The sequence below is a fragment of the Idiotropiscis lumnitzeri genome, chromosome 4, assembly GCF_059441095.1.
Source record: "Idiotropiscis lumnitzeri isolate Australia: NSW breed Sydney's pygmy pipehorse chromosome 4, RoL_Ilum_1.0, whole genome shotgun sequence".
Taxonomy (NCBI): Eukaryota; Metazoa; Chordata; class Actinopteri; order Syngnathiformes; family Syngnathidae; genus Idiotropiscis; species Idiotropiscis lumnitzeri.
Genome location: NC_142394.1, coordinates 13,868,050 through 13,881,647, shown reverse-complemented (window position 1 = coordinate 13,881,647; position 13,598 = coordinate 13,868,050). Strand labels below are relative to the sequence as shown.

The 13,598-nt window shown below is 40.6% G+C and overlaps 2 protein-coding genes across 4 annotated transcripts; one reads left to right on the top strand and one right to left on the bottom strand.

The window, feature by feature from the left end:
- Positions 1-3,362: 3,362 nt before the first annotated feature.
- On the bottom strand, positions 3,363-6,599 carry nkap (NFKB activating protein). Its single transcript, XM_088294094.1, has 8 exons — positions 6,039-6,599; positions 5,018-5,098; positions 4,855-4,919; positions 4,411-4,497; positions 4,291-4,336; positions 4,027-4,218; positions 3,795-3,944; positions 3,363-3,684 (listed from the first exon to the last, which is right to left on the bottom strand). Exons 1-8 carry the CDS (start codon positions 6,422-6,424, stop codon positions 3,507-3,509), a joined length of 1,185 nt encoding a protein of 394 aa, XP_088150220.1. The 5' UTR covers positions 6,425-6,599; the 3' UTR covers positions 3,363-3,506.
- Positions 6,600-7,316: 717 nt separating this feature from the next.
- Positions 7,317-12,931, top strand: zbtb33 (zinc finger and BTB domain containing 33). 3 transcript variants are annotated; one of them, XR_015842984.1, is made up of 2 exons: positions 7,317-7,785; positions 8,485-8,680. XR_015842984.1 is itself a non-coding variant. In XM_088295082.1 (2 exons), exon 2 carries the CDS (start codon positions 9,489-9,491, stop codon positions 11,310-11,312), a length of 1,824 nt encoding a protein of 607 aa, XP_088151208.1. In that variant the 5' UTR covers positions 7,317-7,684; positions 9,487-9,488; the 3' UTR covers positions 11,313-12,931. The 3 variants fall into 3 exon arrangements, 2 of the variants coding, with proteins under 2 accessions (XP_088151208.1, XP_088151207.1); XM_088295082.1 differs by lacking the exon at positions 8,485-8,680 and adding an exon at positions 9,487-12,931 and having other exon boundaries at positions 7,317-7,684; XM_088295081.1 differs by lacking the exon at positions 8,485-8,680 and adding an exon at positions 9,487-12,931.
- Positions 12,932-13,598: the final 667 nt, after the last annotated feature.

The window sequence follows — 13,598 nt, the reverse complement described above, 5'->3', positions numbered from 1 at the left end:
GGGTTGCTCCCTAGTAACCAGTGTGCGTAAAATCAAATACGGCCACAATGGAAGACTAAAATGTCCAGTCTCGGACCTGATTAGCACTAGATCCTTGTATAGCACCTCTTGTTCTGATTTTTGGTGTTCGGTTGCCCAAATTGTCACAATTCTAATCGTAACCTTTATGGACAGAATTTCCTGTTGCAGCCGAGGTTTTGAGTTGGTCCGGTTTGGTCCCCTCAGTACGGCTATAGCGTCTCTAATTTTTGCAGAGTGTGTTGGCTTCATCTAGTCCAAATCTGAGACAAGTGTGGAGTACTCACTTCAGGTCAGGGATGAGACAAGAATAGAGCAGGACAACAACAGGCAGATGTGCAGCACCTGCTGTTATGCAGACTTCGTAACAAAAGGCGAAGCGCTTGATTTACCGGCCAATCTACGTTCCTACCCTCACATACGACTTTTGGCTTGTGACCATAAGAACAAGATCCAAGATTCAAGCCACCGAAATGAGTTTCCACTGCAGCTCTACCTATAGAGTGAGAAGTTCCGTCATCCGGGAGGAACTCAGAGTGGAGCTGCTGCTCTTCTGCATCAAGAGGAGCCAGATGAGGTGGCTCAAGCATGTAGTTAAGATGACTTGGATGTCTCCCTGGTGAGGTGTTCTAGACACATCCCATCAGCAGGAGGTCCCGTGGGTGACCCAGGACATGCTGGAGGGACTGACTGGCCTGGAAAACACGTTGGGATTTCCCCCAGAAGACCTGGACAGAATGGCTCGGGAGAGGGAAGAGTGGGCTTGCTTCTTAAGCTGCTGCCCTCGTGAGCCGAGCCCGCAGAAGTAGAAGGCGATGGATGGATGGAATACTTACATTGGTTAAATATTAACTTCAAAATAGTGACTGACCTTGAAAATTATACAATACTTAATTTATATAGCGCTTTGACAACAGCTGCAGCTGTCACAAAGCTCTTAACAAAACATTTATTACAAAAGCACACTGTAAAGGTATCTTGTTATTGTGCAATAAATAAGAAAATAACTGCAGACATGGATTCTTTACACCAAAGATAATAGGAAAAAAGTGGTGTTACACAGGGATCTAAATGCCAGGGGCATAACCAGAAAATTTTCAGTAGGGTGATACTGACGGATGGCCATATGAAGGTGAGCACATTATTCACATTGTCCTTCGGAATCTGAGAAGTCATTGTTAATTTACCTTCCACAGTCAGGGTGTCATAAAATAAAGGGCACACATTTACAGAACCTTGCCCTACACACTCATATTACTGTCGGAACAAATCTAAGTAAAATGCTCCTTTTAATTTATTTGATCCCATTTTCTTTACAGTTGCTTTCCCTTTGTGTACTACATCCTAGTCTTACTTCTATCTCATGTACTTATTACCTAGCTGACTCATTCACTACCAGCCGAGTAAAAAAAAAAAAAAATGGATCTTTGACGTCTTAAGCCGTCAATGGTATGAATGAGCTAACAGCCAATCAGAGCGCTCAGTTGTCACAGACGGCTGACACCTTTTTGCATTCTGTGATCGATGGCTCATTTCTTCACAATTGCAAACGTTGCTTTTTGCTTAGGTTTGTTCCTGATTCTATAAATATGTTGGGCAAGATTGGTAAACAGGTATGTGTGCATTCTATTTCATGAAACAATTTCATGACTGTGGATGGTACGATAATGATGCTTTGGTCATGTTCCTTGCTATGGTATGAAAGTAATGATTTTGGTTGCCATTGACTGTAAGAATCAAATTTTCGTTGCTGAAAGCGAGTGTATTTTTTTAAAGTACTGTATTATCGAGCTATTACAGGATTGACTCATATTTTGAGTCTGCGCAGCATGGTCGATGACTGGTTAGCACATCTGCCACACAGTTCGGCTATTTTGTGTTTGAATCCGAGTTCCGGCACACCTGCGACCCTAGTGACTATAAGCTGTATGTAAAACGGATTGATTCCACGTGACCAAAATGAATACAAATTTTTAGTCATGTAACGCACATTGTGCATGGAAATCTTTGCATGATATATATATATATATATATTATTTTTGTACTGTTCTCATTTTATTGTATTTTCAGTAAATATCATATGTAGGCACCAAGGAGTAACAACCTCAAATTTCATTATATTGTATACAAAGACAAAAAAGGCAATTCTGATTATGTAGCATATATGTTTTAGCCATGCATCCCCTAAAGCTTCATCTCACTTTTTACTATCCCCTTCAATATGTTTGACTCATTAGACCAAGTATTTTTAGCTGTTATCTGTTTTCACAATGCAGTCCCGTCCGAGCACAAGCGAACTTACATGCCAGTGTGACGACATGCAGAAAGTCATGACAGAAGTTGGTCGTCCATGTGACCAATTTGTGGGGCAGAAGATTGAGGCCACGCAACTGTCGAAAAGAACACCACGCAACAAAAAGACTCAAGGTACATTATGTTGAGGTCATGTTAGTTTTGCAAGTTTATATGTCTATGATGTGAATAGAATCAAGATATGCACAATGTACAAGCAAAATGTGCAAAGTGTATCTGAACATTGTCAACAATAAGTTTTGAATCCAATCATGAACAATAGTCGCGTTATCTGAACAGATGAGAGAATGTTTCCGTTTTTGTGTTGCAGTAATGACAAACCACACTAAATGTTAAGACCCGCAGGTGCGCATTTGAATGAAACTGACAAATTGTTCAATTTGACTTCTAATATTGATTATGATACGCTTCTTGCAAACATTTATTTCCTAACATGCAAGCAAAATGTACTTAATCTGGTTTTGACACTGCTTGACTGACTTTTTAGTTGCAGTTTTGACACATCTATGCATGCATTCTATAATGATCAATTTGAGAGTAGTTTCTCCAACTTTTATTTTGGTCAATTTATAAAGAAACACTACAGATGCAAATTAGCATGGTGAACGATATCTGCACATTTTTACAAAGATGTATGTTCAATGTGTACTGTGCCTTTTTAAAAAGTATTATGCAACAAAAACACACAATTGCTACTATTTTCTGATCTGTGACTATATTGGCAAAAGTATTGTAACATATCTTAAGGTTTGCTGGCTCAAACCTGTAGTTTGAGGTAGGAGCTTCAGTTTTTTTTTTAGGTCGTAGTTGTGTTTTTTTTTATTGATAGTCAACCAGGTGTGATTCAGTGAGGATAATGCCTTCATTCTTAATTATTATATCATTTCATATTATTTGTGACATATTTTTGACAGGATTAAAATTATTCTCTATGGTGTGTCAAATTTACAAAACGTACATATTTTTCCTTAACAAAAGGATCAGCTGTATTATGTGATGAACAATAAAAAATGAGGATATCTCGGTACTAGTAGTTTTCCAAAAATCATTTTAATGACAGATTTTCAACATGGAAAAAGAGTAAATGAAAGCAAATAATTGACCTATTTTACAAAAAAAAGATGGTATGTACATAATGGCTTCCAAACATTGTGCTCCAAATTGAGCCGTTTGTCTCATGGCTTGTCCTCTTTCCCTTTGGTCTTCCTGTAGACCATTTCTTTGAAGCTGGACAGGATCTTGCTCTCCCTTTTCCGTCTTTCCTCCTGATTGAAGGAGGCCAGCGCTCTCTTCTCGTCTGCGCTGTAGATCTGGTTTTCCTTTCGCAGACGCACGGCCTCCATGCGGCGGTGTCTGCAGGGAGGTGATATTCATACCAACTGAGTACAACGCTCATTTCATTGAAGAGCGTCTACGTGGAGCACTGCATATCAGTGTCAAGACGTATGAAGGCGACTACGTACCTGCTGCCGCTCATGACGTAGCCCGATTTCTCAAAGTCTGCAATCTCGTTGCTCGTCAGACCAATTTCTCCTCTCCTTGGAATACGTTTTCCTGCTTTAACGTATTCCGCCATGGCTGCACCTTCACCCGGCAGCAGAGCGTGACCGAAACTACAAGACAAAATGATACACAGCTTGAATGAAGTTATACTTCTCAAATGTTAACTTTTTTTTTTCCAAATGCCAAACTTACTCTAAAGGTCTCTCATCCTGAGACAGGAGCGTGAGCGGCGCTTCGGGTCCCACCAGGTTATCTTCGGCGGAGCCTTTCTCAACCCACATCACTTCGCCAGCGTCCTCCTCTTCTTCCTCAGAGTCACTGCTGCTGGATTCACTCGACGACTTACGGCTCTTCCTTGCCTTCTTCTTCTTTGACTTCTTGGACCTGAGAGGAAATGTAACGTCTAATTCACTATACTTCTTTGTTGAGGAAAACAAGTGTGACAATAAGACATACTTCTTGCTCTTCTTTTTCTTATTCTTCTTTTTCTTTACTCCATCCTCTGAAGAAAAAAATGACATCAGTTAAGCATGTGAGTAATAGTAACATTGAACAATGATTTTAAACGTTACTTACCATCTGCGTCGGACTCCATGCCGCTGTCTGACTGCTTCTTATGCTTTTTCTTCTTGGATTTCTTCTTCTTTTTCTTCCTCTTTTCATCTACAAACACACAAAAGCAATAGTGTTCTAAGACAACACTACGTCTTTCCCTTCACAATTTAAAACAGGTCTCAAGTGTCTTAGTTTGGAACATGATTTTGTCAAAAATCAGGATCTTGAATGACAAAAACCCTCGCTGAAATCTGCCTCTTTAGAGTGGGTGGTCCTGACTTGTAAAAATGCAAATACCACAGGTGGACTTCATTTAAGCCTTAGAAATATTTCCAGGATGATCAGTGGAAACAGCGTGCACATCAAATCCATTTTGAGTTCATGGCAAAAGTTGACAATACTGAAGTACATGTAATTCAATTTTCTTTATTTATAAATATGTGTGATTTTGTGCTAAACACTTACCTTCCGAGTTTGACGCTGAGCTGACATTTTTCCCGTCGTCTTCAACGGGTGTGAATTCATCAGAGCTGGTGGAGAACAAACAAAAGCGATGTTAAACTTTCTACGCTAGTGCTTTAAAAGAGACAAAACATTTCGGGGAGACAGCGACACTTATTTGACTTACTCTTCTTCTTTCACCCTCGGCGAATATCCCCACACTTCGGGACAACCTTGCTCGCCGATCCTCTCTCGCTCCTTCAGCCGCCTGCGTCACACAAGCACACCTGTTGCCTAAGTTTACGTCTTACTATTTAAAGGTTTGATGACAAAAATAACTTGTAAATTTGACACGCAGATTAGAGTGTTGTTAACAATTCAATACTACACAGATATCATTCGTAGCAGGTTTTAAGCAATTATTATTAAATATGTATAATATATTAGGGATGGGAAAAAAAATGAATTCACTTTACAAGCTCTATAGGTGAGTTGTGACAAGACTGTTAGAAAATCATGTAGTTAAGATGTTGAAATGTCTGTGATATTTGAGTGAAACTTGTGCCACATTCAATTGAAATTTGTGTTTTTCAAAAATATTTAGTTCCATCACAAGGGGCATGATATCTTCTCATCCCAAGTTCCATCTTCTCACAACGACTGCTTTGTTTTTTTGGGGGGGGTTTTAAAAAAATTGATGTAGGATAATGGCTACATGTCATGTTTACAAGACTTGCCCAAATTAACCATAATATATGTAAATTGTCTTAAAACGAGAGATCTGCCTTCCAAACGCAACACAAGCACCACCGTGAACATTTCAGTGTTTCAGCGCGCACATCATCATTATCATAAAAATTATAATCATAATTCACTATGATGCTGCGCTCGTCTAACTGAGAGATATTTTTTGGCATGCTCCAAATGCTACAGTAACAGGATCACACGTCTGCCTCTATTTCTTAGAGTGCAATAGTACTGTACTCATATTAGTAGTTGTACTCCGTCTCAAAAAGTAATGGGATCACAGTCTTGGGTCAAAATTACAGAGGTAATAAATTAAAATGCTGTCGTTTTTTATCTTTTTTTTAATAAGTCCTCCATTATGTTTACATTGAACTTTGTTTACTACTTTATCAAGTCCCTTGACTCATTACCGTCACGTGCAGGAAGTGTTAAACGGAAGAAATTACATTTCTAATCCATACCTTGCCATGAGTTCTTCTTGTCTCTGTCTGTAAGCATCGTCTCTCTGCTGGTCGTGGTAAAAATCGTCTCTGGAGCCGCCGTGCCTCCACGAAGCGTCTCTCTGCTCTGACCAGCGGTTGTGATTTTGGCCGCCGCCACCCGTGTACCTTTCTCGGGATCGGGAGCGACTGCCGCGGGGGCTTCCGATACGGAACCGCTTTATGGTCCTCGCCTCCCTGAGTCGGTGCTCCCTTTCCTGTCGCTCGCGCTCCCTGTCGCGGGGCCTCGGTAGTCTGGGCCCGAAGCTGGCCGGAGATACGCTCCTCTCACGGCTACGGCTCCGACTGCGAGAGCGAGTTCGAGCACGTCGGGGACTCCGAGAGGCCGAACGGCTGAATTGTGGCATGATTGAAGCGAATGAATCTCAGGAAAAAAACAATCGTTACAACAATGGACTAAAACTTGCTCCAAAAAACGCATTGAGCCAGGAGAAATCCGCTGCCAAACAAATGTACTGTTGGCCAACAACCGACAGTTGTATGCATTTCCGTTTCCGCCTCCTCCTACTTCTTCTGTGATGTATTTCCGTTTCCGAAAGTTTCGACGTCGAACTCGCCAAGACTTTGTATACGTGAATGCTTCATGCGTTAACGCCTCCGCCATATTGTATGTGTGAACTATTGAACCGTTTGTCCTCACTAGGATCGCGTCATACTTAATCAAGTAAATAAATGGACTCAATTTATAAAACAACTACGACAAGGTGCATAAAGTTAATTCCTTTCCATCACACACTCACTAATATATATACTTACTAATATATAGGTAACATAAAAAAAAAACAATATCACTGTAGTTCTGTTTATTTTAAATACTACCCTATATATAGATGTTTGAATATTTAATATAACAGTTTCAGTGTGGCCATCATGGGTATTTCGACCTCGGGACGAGGATGAGAATTTTTGTTCATTTTTTATTTATTTTATTTTTTTTAAGGACAGACCCCTGTACGAGCCCATCTGTGAATTTGCCCTGTATGCCAATAAGAGTCTTAGAAATGTTCCGGTATGCTCTGTAAAGGACGAAGGATGGACCAGCAAAATAGAGTTCTGAATTTGACTCCAAAGCAGCTGATCTATCCAATATGGCGGTCACATCGACGTACCATTCAGCTCTAAACGCTCTATTTATGTGTGTATGTCTATGCTCCGATACTGCCCCCCACCCCCCCAGAACTGAAGAAAAATGTTTAGTTAGTAAGTCGAGCTACTCAAATCAGCTTAATATAGCTCTAAATAGACTGTTCCCATTATTCATTCACACAGCAAATTATAGTGTTGGATAAGCACAGGACCTGTTGCTTTACAGCAAAAAAAAAAAATGCTAGTAATGATCCACAACTACTTTGGAACAATTAAGTTTCGTACTTCTTTTTCTGAAGCAGCACTTTCGTCACTTCTCATTTTGAAGGCAGTCCAGACAACCCGGAAGTTATTTTAATATTTGAAAGCTTCTGGACTGTAATTGATCATGTTTTAAAGAAAAGTTACTGTGCACTTCTTGAAACTATCCTTTCGAAATTAACGTTTTAATGTCACGCAGTGGCGACTCCTCGTGGCTGTTGTGACAATCACGCGACGACGCAGCTCTCCTCGTTTGGCAGGTGAAGCCCCTCCGCTCTTTGCCATTGTGTAGCCAAGCGGCTAAACGCATTAGCTACGAACGCTGTTTTCTTTTTGGGGGCGGAAAAGGCACAAGGCTCAGGTAAACTGATACATTTTCAATATTTATCTTGTCATCCGATTACACCTCCGTGTCAAAAGTAATAACAGTTGTGCATTTCTGCAAGGTAATGCGCTAGCGAGCTGTCATAATTTAGGCCCTTGCTGTCCTATTGTTCATAATAGAATGAGAAAACGGTATTATCACATTTTTTAGTACGCAGACAATTCACAGTAAGTGCATTAATCTATCTGCTACACGTAAAGACTTTAAGTTAGTCTGCTAAATGAATTGTAGATGCAATTACTTTTGCTCAAGGAAAACTAGCAAACGTCACTTTTACTAATCATTGTGTCATGGGGATTGCTTGCAGAGTTTTCATACTTTATATGTAAACGTAAGAATTTCATGCAATTTCACGTCAAATCTGTTGGCCCAAAAACATGAACTCAAGATCTCCTTAAATACGTTGATTAAATGAAATAATGGCATTACTGCACGATCTAGTTTAGTAGAAAGACAATTGAATTGCCACAGAGGAATTCTCATAATACAACTAGTGTTCTTGACATATTACAGAAAAAATACTTTGTAATTTAAAATATTTGAGTCTCTACAGTGCCTGCCCACCGATCAAATGTAACATTAACCAAGTAAATCAATAGTTTTCCCTGTTTCTGAAAATGTGGACAATGTTTTGAAACGCTATAACTAATTAACATAATAACCGCCCCCACACAGAGTTTCTCCACCAATGGCATTCAGTGAGATGACCAGGCCGAAACACTATGATGTCAAAGCCAAAAGCCAAGCAAGCACTGCTGTTTCAACCCAGATTTGTGAAGTCATGTCATGAGCCACACCACAACGTTAATTGACCTATGTTTTATGGTGGTTTGATTAAATGCTACTTCTAATAAAGGACACTTAAATAGTTGCTAAGTAAAATGTTCGCTTATTTTCTCATCCTTTGGTCCTGCTTCCACAAGTAGAAGCAAGCATACCTCTGGCTTTTAATATGTTTAAAGTTTTGGAAATGTGTGTTTTCTAAGAAATATTTTAAACATATTTGGTGTGGTACCGTGCGACGTCGGCAAGCCTATGTGGTAGTGTCCGGGCGAGAGCTGTGACAAACTTCTGTATGAGTGTTCATTGTGTTTTTGTTTTTTTAACTGTTCTTTTGCCATTGCGTAAGCAGCTGAGAACTAGATAAGTGATTGGGTCGGCTTTACCACATGCAAGGGTGTTACAGTAACGAGGTATTCTGTAAATACCCATTAAGAAATGTTAGCCTAAAATATGCAGAGAAAACGACGAACTATTATTTGAGCACCGATGACCAAAGTCACCCCTTTGTTTTTTTTGTCTTTTTTTTTGTTGTTTTTTTTTACATGTCTGAACTATATAACTTGCGCGCAACCCTCCTGTCGAGACTTACAACACATTCACAACATGTAAGATCGAATTGAATACGCAGAGCATCAGATTTGGGCGCGTTGTTGAAATCCATGAAAAAAAATAAAGCATTCCTTAAAGATGGAAATTTTGTAACTGCATCCAAAGTGCAATAAGATTTATTTATTTTTTTTAAACCGTCCTGGGGTACTTGACTACAGTCTATGACCTGAGTGGGAGGGAAAGTGCTTAAGCAGCTGGACAGTTTTAAATTATTAAAAAAAAAAAAAAGCTTAATATATCTCCTCTAATTCACAATTGTTCTTATTTTACTTTCTCATCCTGCAGACATGCCGACTCTAAAGCTGATCTCTGCGACTAACACGGAGTACTCGGTTGCGTTGTTGAAGTCAATGAACGAGCAGCGCAATACTGGATTATTTTGCGATGTTACTATTATTGTGCAAGACAAGAAGTTCAAAGCCCACAAAGCCATCCTGTCTGCATCGAGTACATATTTCCACCAGCTATTTATCGTCGCTGGGCAAGTCATTGAACTTAACTTCCTCCGAGCGGAGATCTTCGAGCACATCATCAATTACATTTACAGCTCCAAGATTGTACGGATTCGCTCGGACTTGTTGGAGGAGCTCATGAGCGCCGGGCAGACACTCGGGGTGAAGTTCCTCGCAAACCTGGCGACACCGCTCTCTCACGTCAGAGGGCTGCCTGGTTTGTCAAAGGAGGAAAACGGCCAAAGCCAAACATCATCAGGAATGAATATGCCCATCATCTCGGAGTCGTATTCTATATCTGCGGAGGAGTTCAAACAGTCGAGCGATACCACGGATAAAGGCGGGGACTCGGATGATGACGTCATGTTTGTCTCGGAGACAGATGCCAAGTCACAAGCTGCCAGTCAGGAAGCTTCAGGGGATGTCATTTATATTGACACGAAGGATTCAGATAAAGTTGAAAAGGTGCAAAGTGAAGAATGCTCAACTGCAACAATTAAAGAGGAAGCACCTGCAGGGACGCAAGAAATAAAGCTTCCCGACAGAAGCCCTATGCGAAGTCCGGACAGTAGCTCCAATAACCTCAATTCCCCCGCCAGAATTTCATCCGGAAGTACTCCAACTACGCCGGCCAAGACCAGTAGCTTGACCCCTGAGCTGCCCAGTGCTTCTCAATCATCTGGAAACGGCAATGTGATGGAAAACACAGATGTATTGGGTGTCCACAAAAAGCAAATTTCCACTTCGCCTCAGCAAGGGGATTTCAAAATTAGGCTGTTGGACATCTCGGACAGCTCTCAGAGTCAAAGAAATGTTGTCAAACCCACGATTGCCACGAAAAAGACGGTCACACTCAATGCAGCCACAGAAATCGATTCCATTTCCCCCGATTGTAAAGTTTACGCTAACATCGGGGAGAACACTTACGACATTGTACCAGTTAAGGAAGATCCAGGGGAGGGCGGCTCCAAATCCAACAAAGTAAAGAGATCCATACCGCAAATACCTGAGAATCTCAAGTCCTCGCCTAACAAGAAGAAGACAAAATCCGAGTCTGAGGACCACTACGAGCTGATCATGGATGGCAAGACTTTCTACGTGTGCACCGTGTGCAAGCGTCCTTACGTATGTCGGACCAGCCTCCGCCGCCACTTCAACACGCACTCGTGGGAAAGGAAATACCCATGCCGCTACTGCGACAAAGTCTTTGCTCTGGCCGAGTACAGGACTAAACACGAAATCCAGCACACGGGCGAGCGGCGCTACCAGTGCCTGATGTGTCACGAGACCTTCCTCAACTATCAGCTGCTCTCCAACCACTGTAAGCAAGTCCATAACGTGGACCCCAGCGGGAAGAAGGCCAAGGACGGCGAGGACAACATTTACCGCCTGCTGCCCTGCAAGACGATGCAGATGAAGCCCAACTCGTGGAGCACGGACGGGTCGGGTGTGCCGTTCATTGGCGAGGACGGCGCCATGCACCGAATGCCTCCCGGTCAGGAGGGCGTGCGTCCACCTGCCCAGGGCCAGATTTTGAACTGGGACGACATTTTCGACTTCGACGAGCAAATGCTGATGAGCCGCCCTGGGCCACCCATGAATGTTAGCGCTCCTGAAAGCAAGTCGGACTTCAATTTTAACATTCCAGAGACGTATTGAGCCACGCTGGCCTGCGCCATCACTCGTGCCTTTTTGGAGGCCCCCGCTTGGACTTCCACTCCTCATCCGTGGAGTTTTCTTTTCTCCACGGTGGTCTGGATGAGTGAATGTTCACACACGTGACTGCACCGCATGTCATTCTAATCTGTATTTTCAACAAGACTTTGAAGAGCTGACAGTTAATCCTCATCCAACTCGTTAAGTTTTACCCATTACAGTGTTGATCTTTGCTGCTTGAGGAATGAATTTTAGGCCATGTTTGATAGAACAGTGTTTCCCAACCTTAATTGCGCAAAGGCACCTGCATTTAAAAAAATGTAATTTGACGTCTTAATTGACTTAAAAATGTACTTGGTGTGAAATCTGGGCCCGCTAGCTGAACACAACGCTAATATTCTGTTGTGCGAATGGCTACAGGTATGTTACGCAGATTAATTGTACCTTGTGCCAACAAGTGGAAGAGCACTTAATTGTTCTACTTATCACCATACGTCGCTGGCATAGATAGATGAACAAAGGCACATTATTTCTAGTAAATAATAATTTCACGACCAATTGATTACAATTTCAGCCCTTTAACTATATTCGGGTTTCTGTTATTTAAAAAAAACAAAAAACAGTTGAAGTTTCAGCGGACTAATATTTCAGCTACGTTCACGCCACATTCCCTTGTTGACGTCGCTCATCTTTGCACAAAACAGTATCCTAATCTGAAATATATATTTTTATTGTTGTTATTGGCAAGCCCGCACATGGGTGCCATTGAAGGTATTTAAAGTTTTGGTTAGGCAGTTTAAATTTGTTTTATTCTTGTTTCTCAAGCCCATGCGTGCGAGGAGTCAACACTTAGATTATTGATGGGAAGTTAGCACTTAGTATGTAATCATTGGGGAGGGCTTGTTTTGTTGCTCTTAGTTTTAACTCTTTCATTGACTTCTCACTGTGAGTGAAGCGGTGAGTAAACCGGCAGCGCTGACACGGACCTATGTCAGGGCTCACCAACCTTTTTGAAACGGAGAGCTATTTCTCGGGTACTGATTAATGTGATGGGCTACGAGTTTGCTACACACTTCTGAAATAATTACAAGTGGTGAATTAAGAAGGTAGGAATTAGTCAACACTTTATTTTTACTCATCTCTGCAAGTTACATTTTCAAATAACTTTTGCAACATTCCTAATAAATTACAATGTCCCATTTCTCATTAGCTCGTTTTAAAACAGGCCTGCGGGCTGCTCATGATCATCACATTGGTGACCCCTGTTCTATGTCATGTCAACAACATTGAACGGATTAACATTGGTGTGTGTGTGTGTGTGTGTGTGTGTGTGTGAGAGAGAGAGCGGGTGTGAGAAATGTACAGTATAAATTCTGTGTCATGTCCTTTTTGTAGAACCATTCTTGCTTTTCTTATATTAATTATTGTTGCTGTATTAAAAATGTTCCTCTCATCTTTATGATTGGAAGTCGGATGACAATAAATTATTCTTTTACTGTTTTACCTTAATTTTTTCAGTGTTTCTGGTTGTCTTCCGTTCTCTATTAGAAAAAACTTTTTTTCCCAATAGAATCCAGTAATATAAATTCAGTCATTTTAGAGTCTTCCAGTTGCCATACAAAAAGCTTAACGGATGTTTTTTAGATTTTAAACATTCTTAAGACATACAAGTGTAAATATATTTGAACAACAGTTAAATAAAACAAGAATGCAGTAAAACTACTTAACCATTAACAAGGCTCGAGAGGTGTTTTTTTTTTTTTTTTGCAAAGTAATACTGCTACAGAGTGGCATTTTATAGGTATTGTATAATCCAAATGAGCATTACATTAATTTACTAATATGTCCACAAAATGGCTTTACAATTAAACATTACAAAAGCAAATGACGTTAATCAGATTTGTTTCATATACCGAGAGTGGTTGTCAAGTAACATTGCATTTATTGTCAAACTTGTTCCATGTAAAATGTGCTCTCTTTAGAACAAAAATGTTTTGTTCAAATTTGAAGAAAATTTGAGACGTGACTGAAAAGTTCTTGTTTGCTTTTATGCGGACCCACCCTACTGTTCAATAAACCCCTGCAAAATGGCTACGCAATGAAGAAAAAAAAAGACAATTTGCATTGTGGTTTATTGAAACAAAATCTGATACGTAGACTCGGCAGAACTAAAGTATTGTATGGTAGTATTAAAGACCGTCACTTTCACAAATGTCAATCTGACGATTGCAAAAGAACATAATGGAGATCGATCAAAAAATAGCTAAAAAAAACAATATTGTCCTCCTT

Excerpts from the sequence above, each read along its gene's own strand:
- zbtb33 (XM_088295082.1), top strand. The coding sequence starts at position 9,489 with ATGCCGACTCTAAAGCTGATCTCTGCGACTAACACGGAGTACTCGGTT.
- nkap (XM_088294094.1), bottom strand. The coding sequence starts at position 6,424 with ATGCCACAATTCAGCCGTTCGGCCTCTCGGAGTCCCCGACGTGCTCGA. Across the intron at positions 4,920-5,017 it reads CCGAGGGTGAAAGAAGAAGA|CTCTGATGAATTCACACCCG; the intron begins GTAAGTCAAATA and ends GTTCTCCACCAG. Across the intron at positions 4,337-4,410 it reads CATGGAGTCCGACGCAGATG|AGGATGGAGTAAAGAAAAAG; the intron begins GTAAGTAACGTT and ends TTTTTTCTTCAG.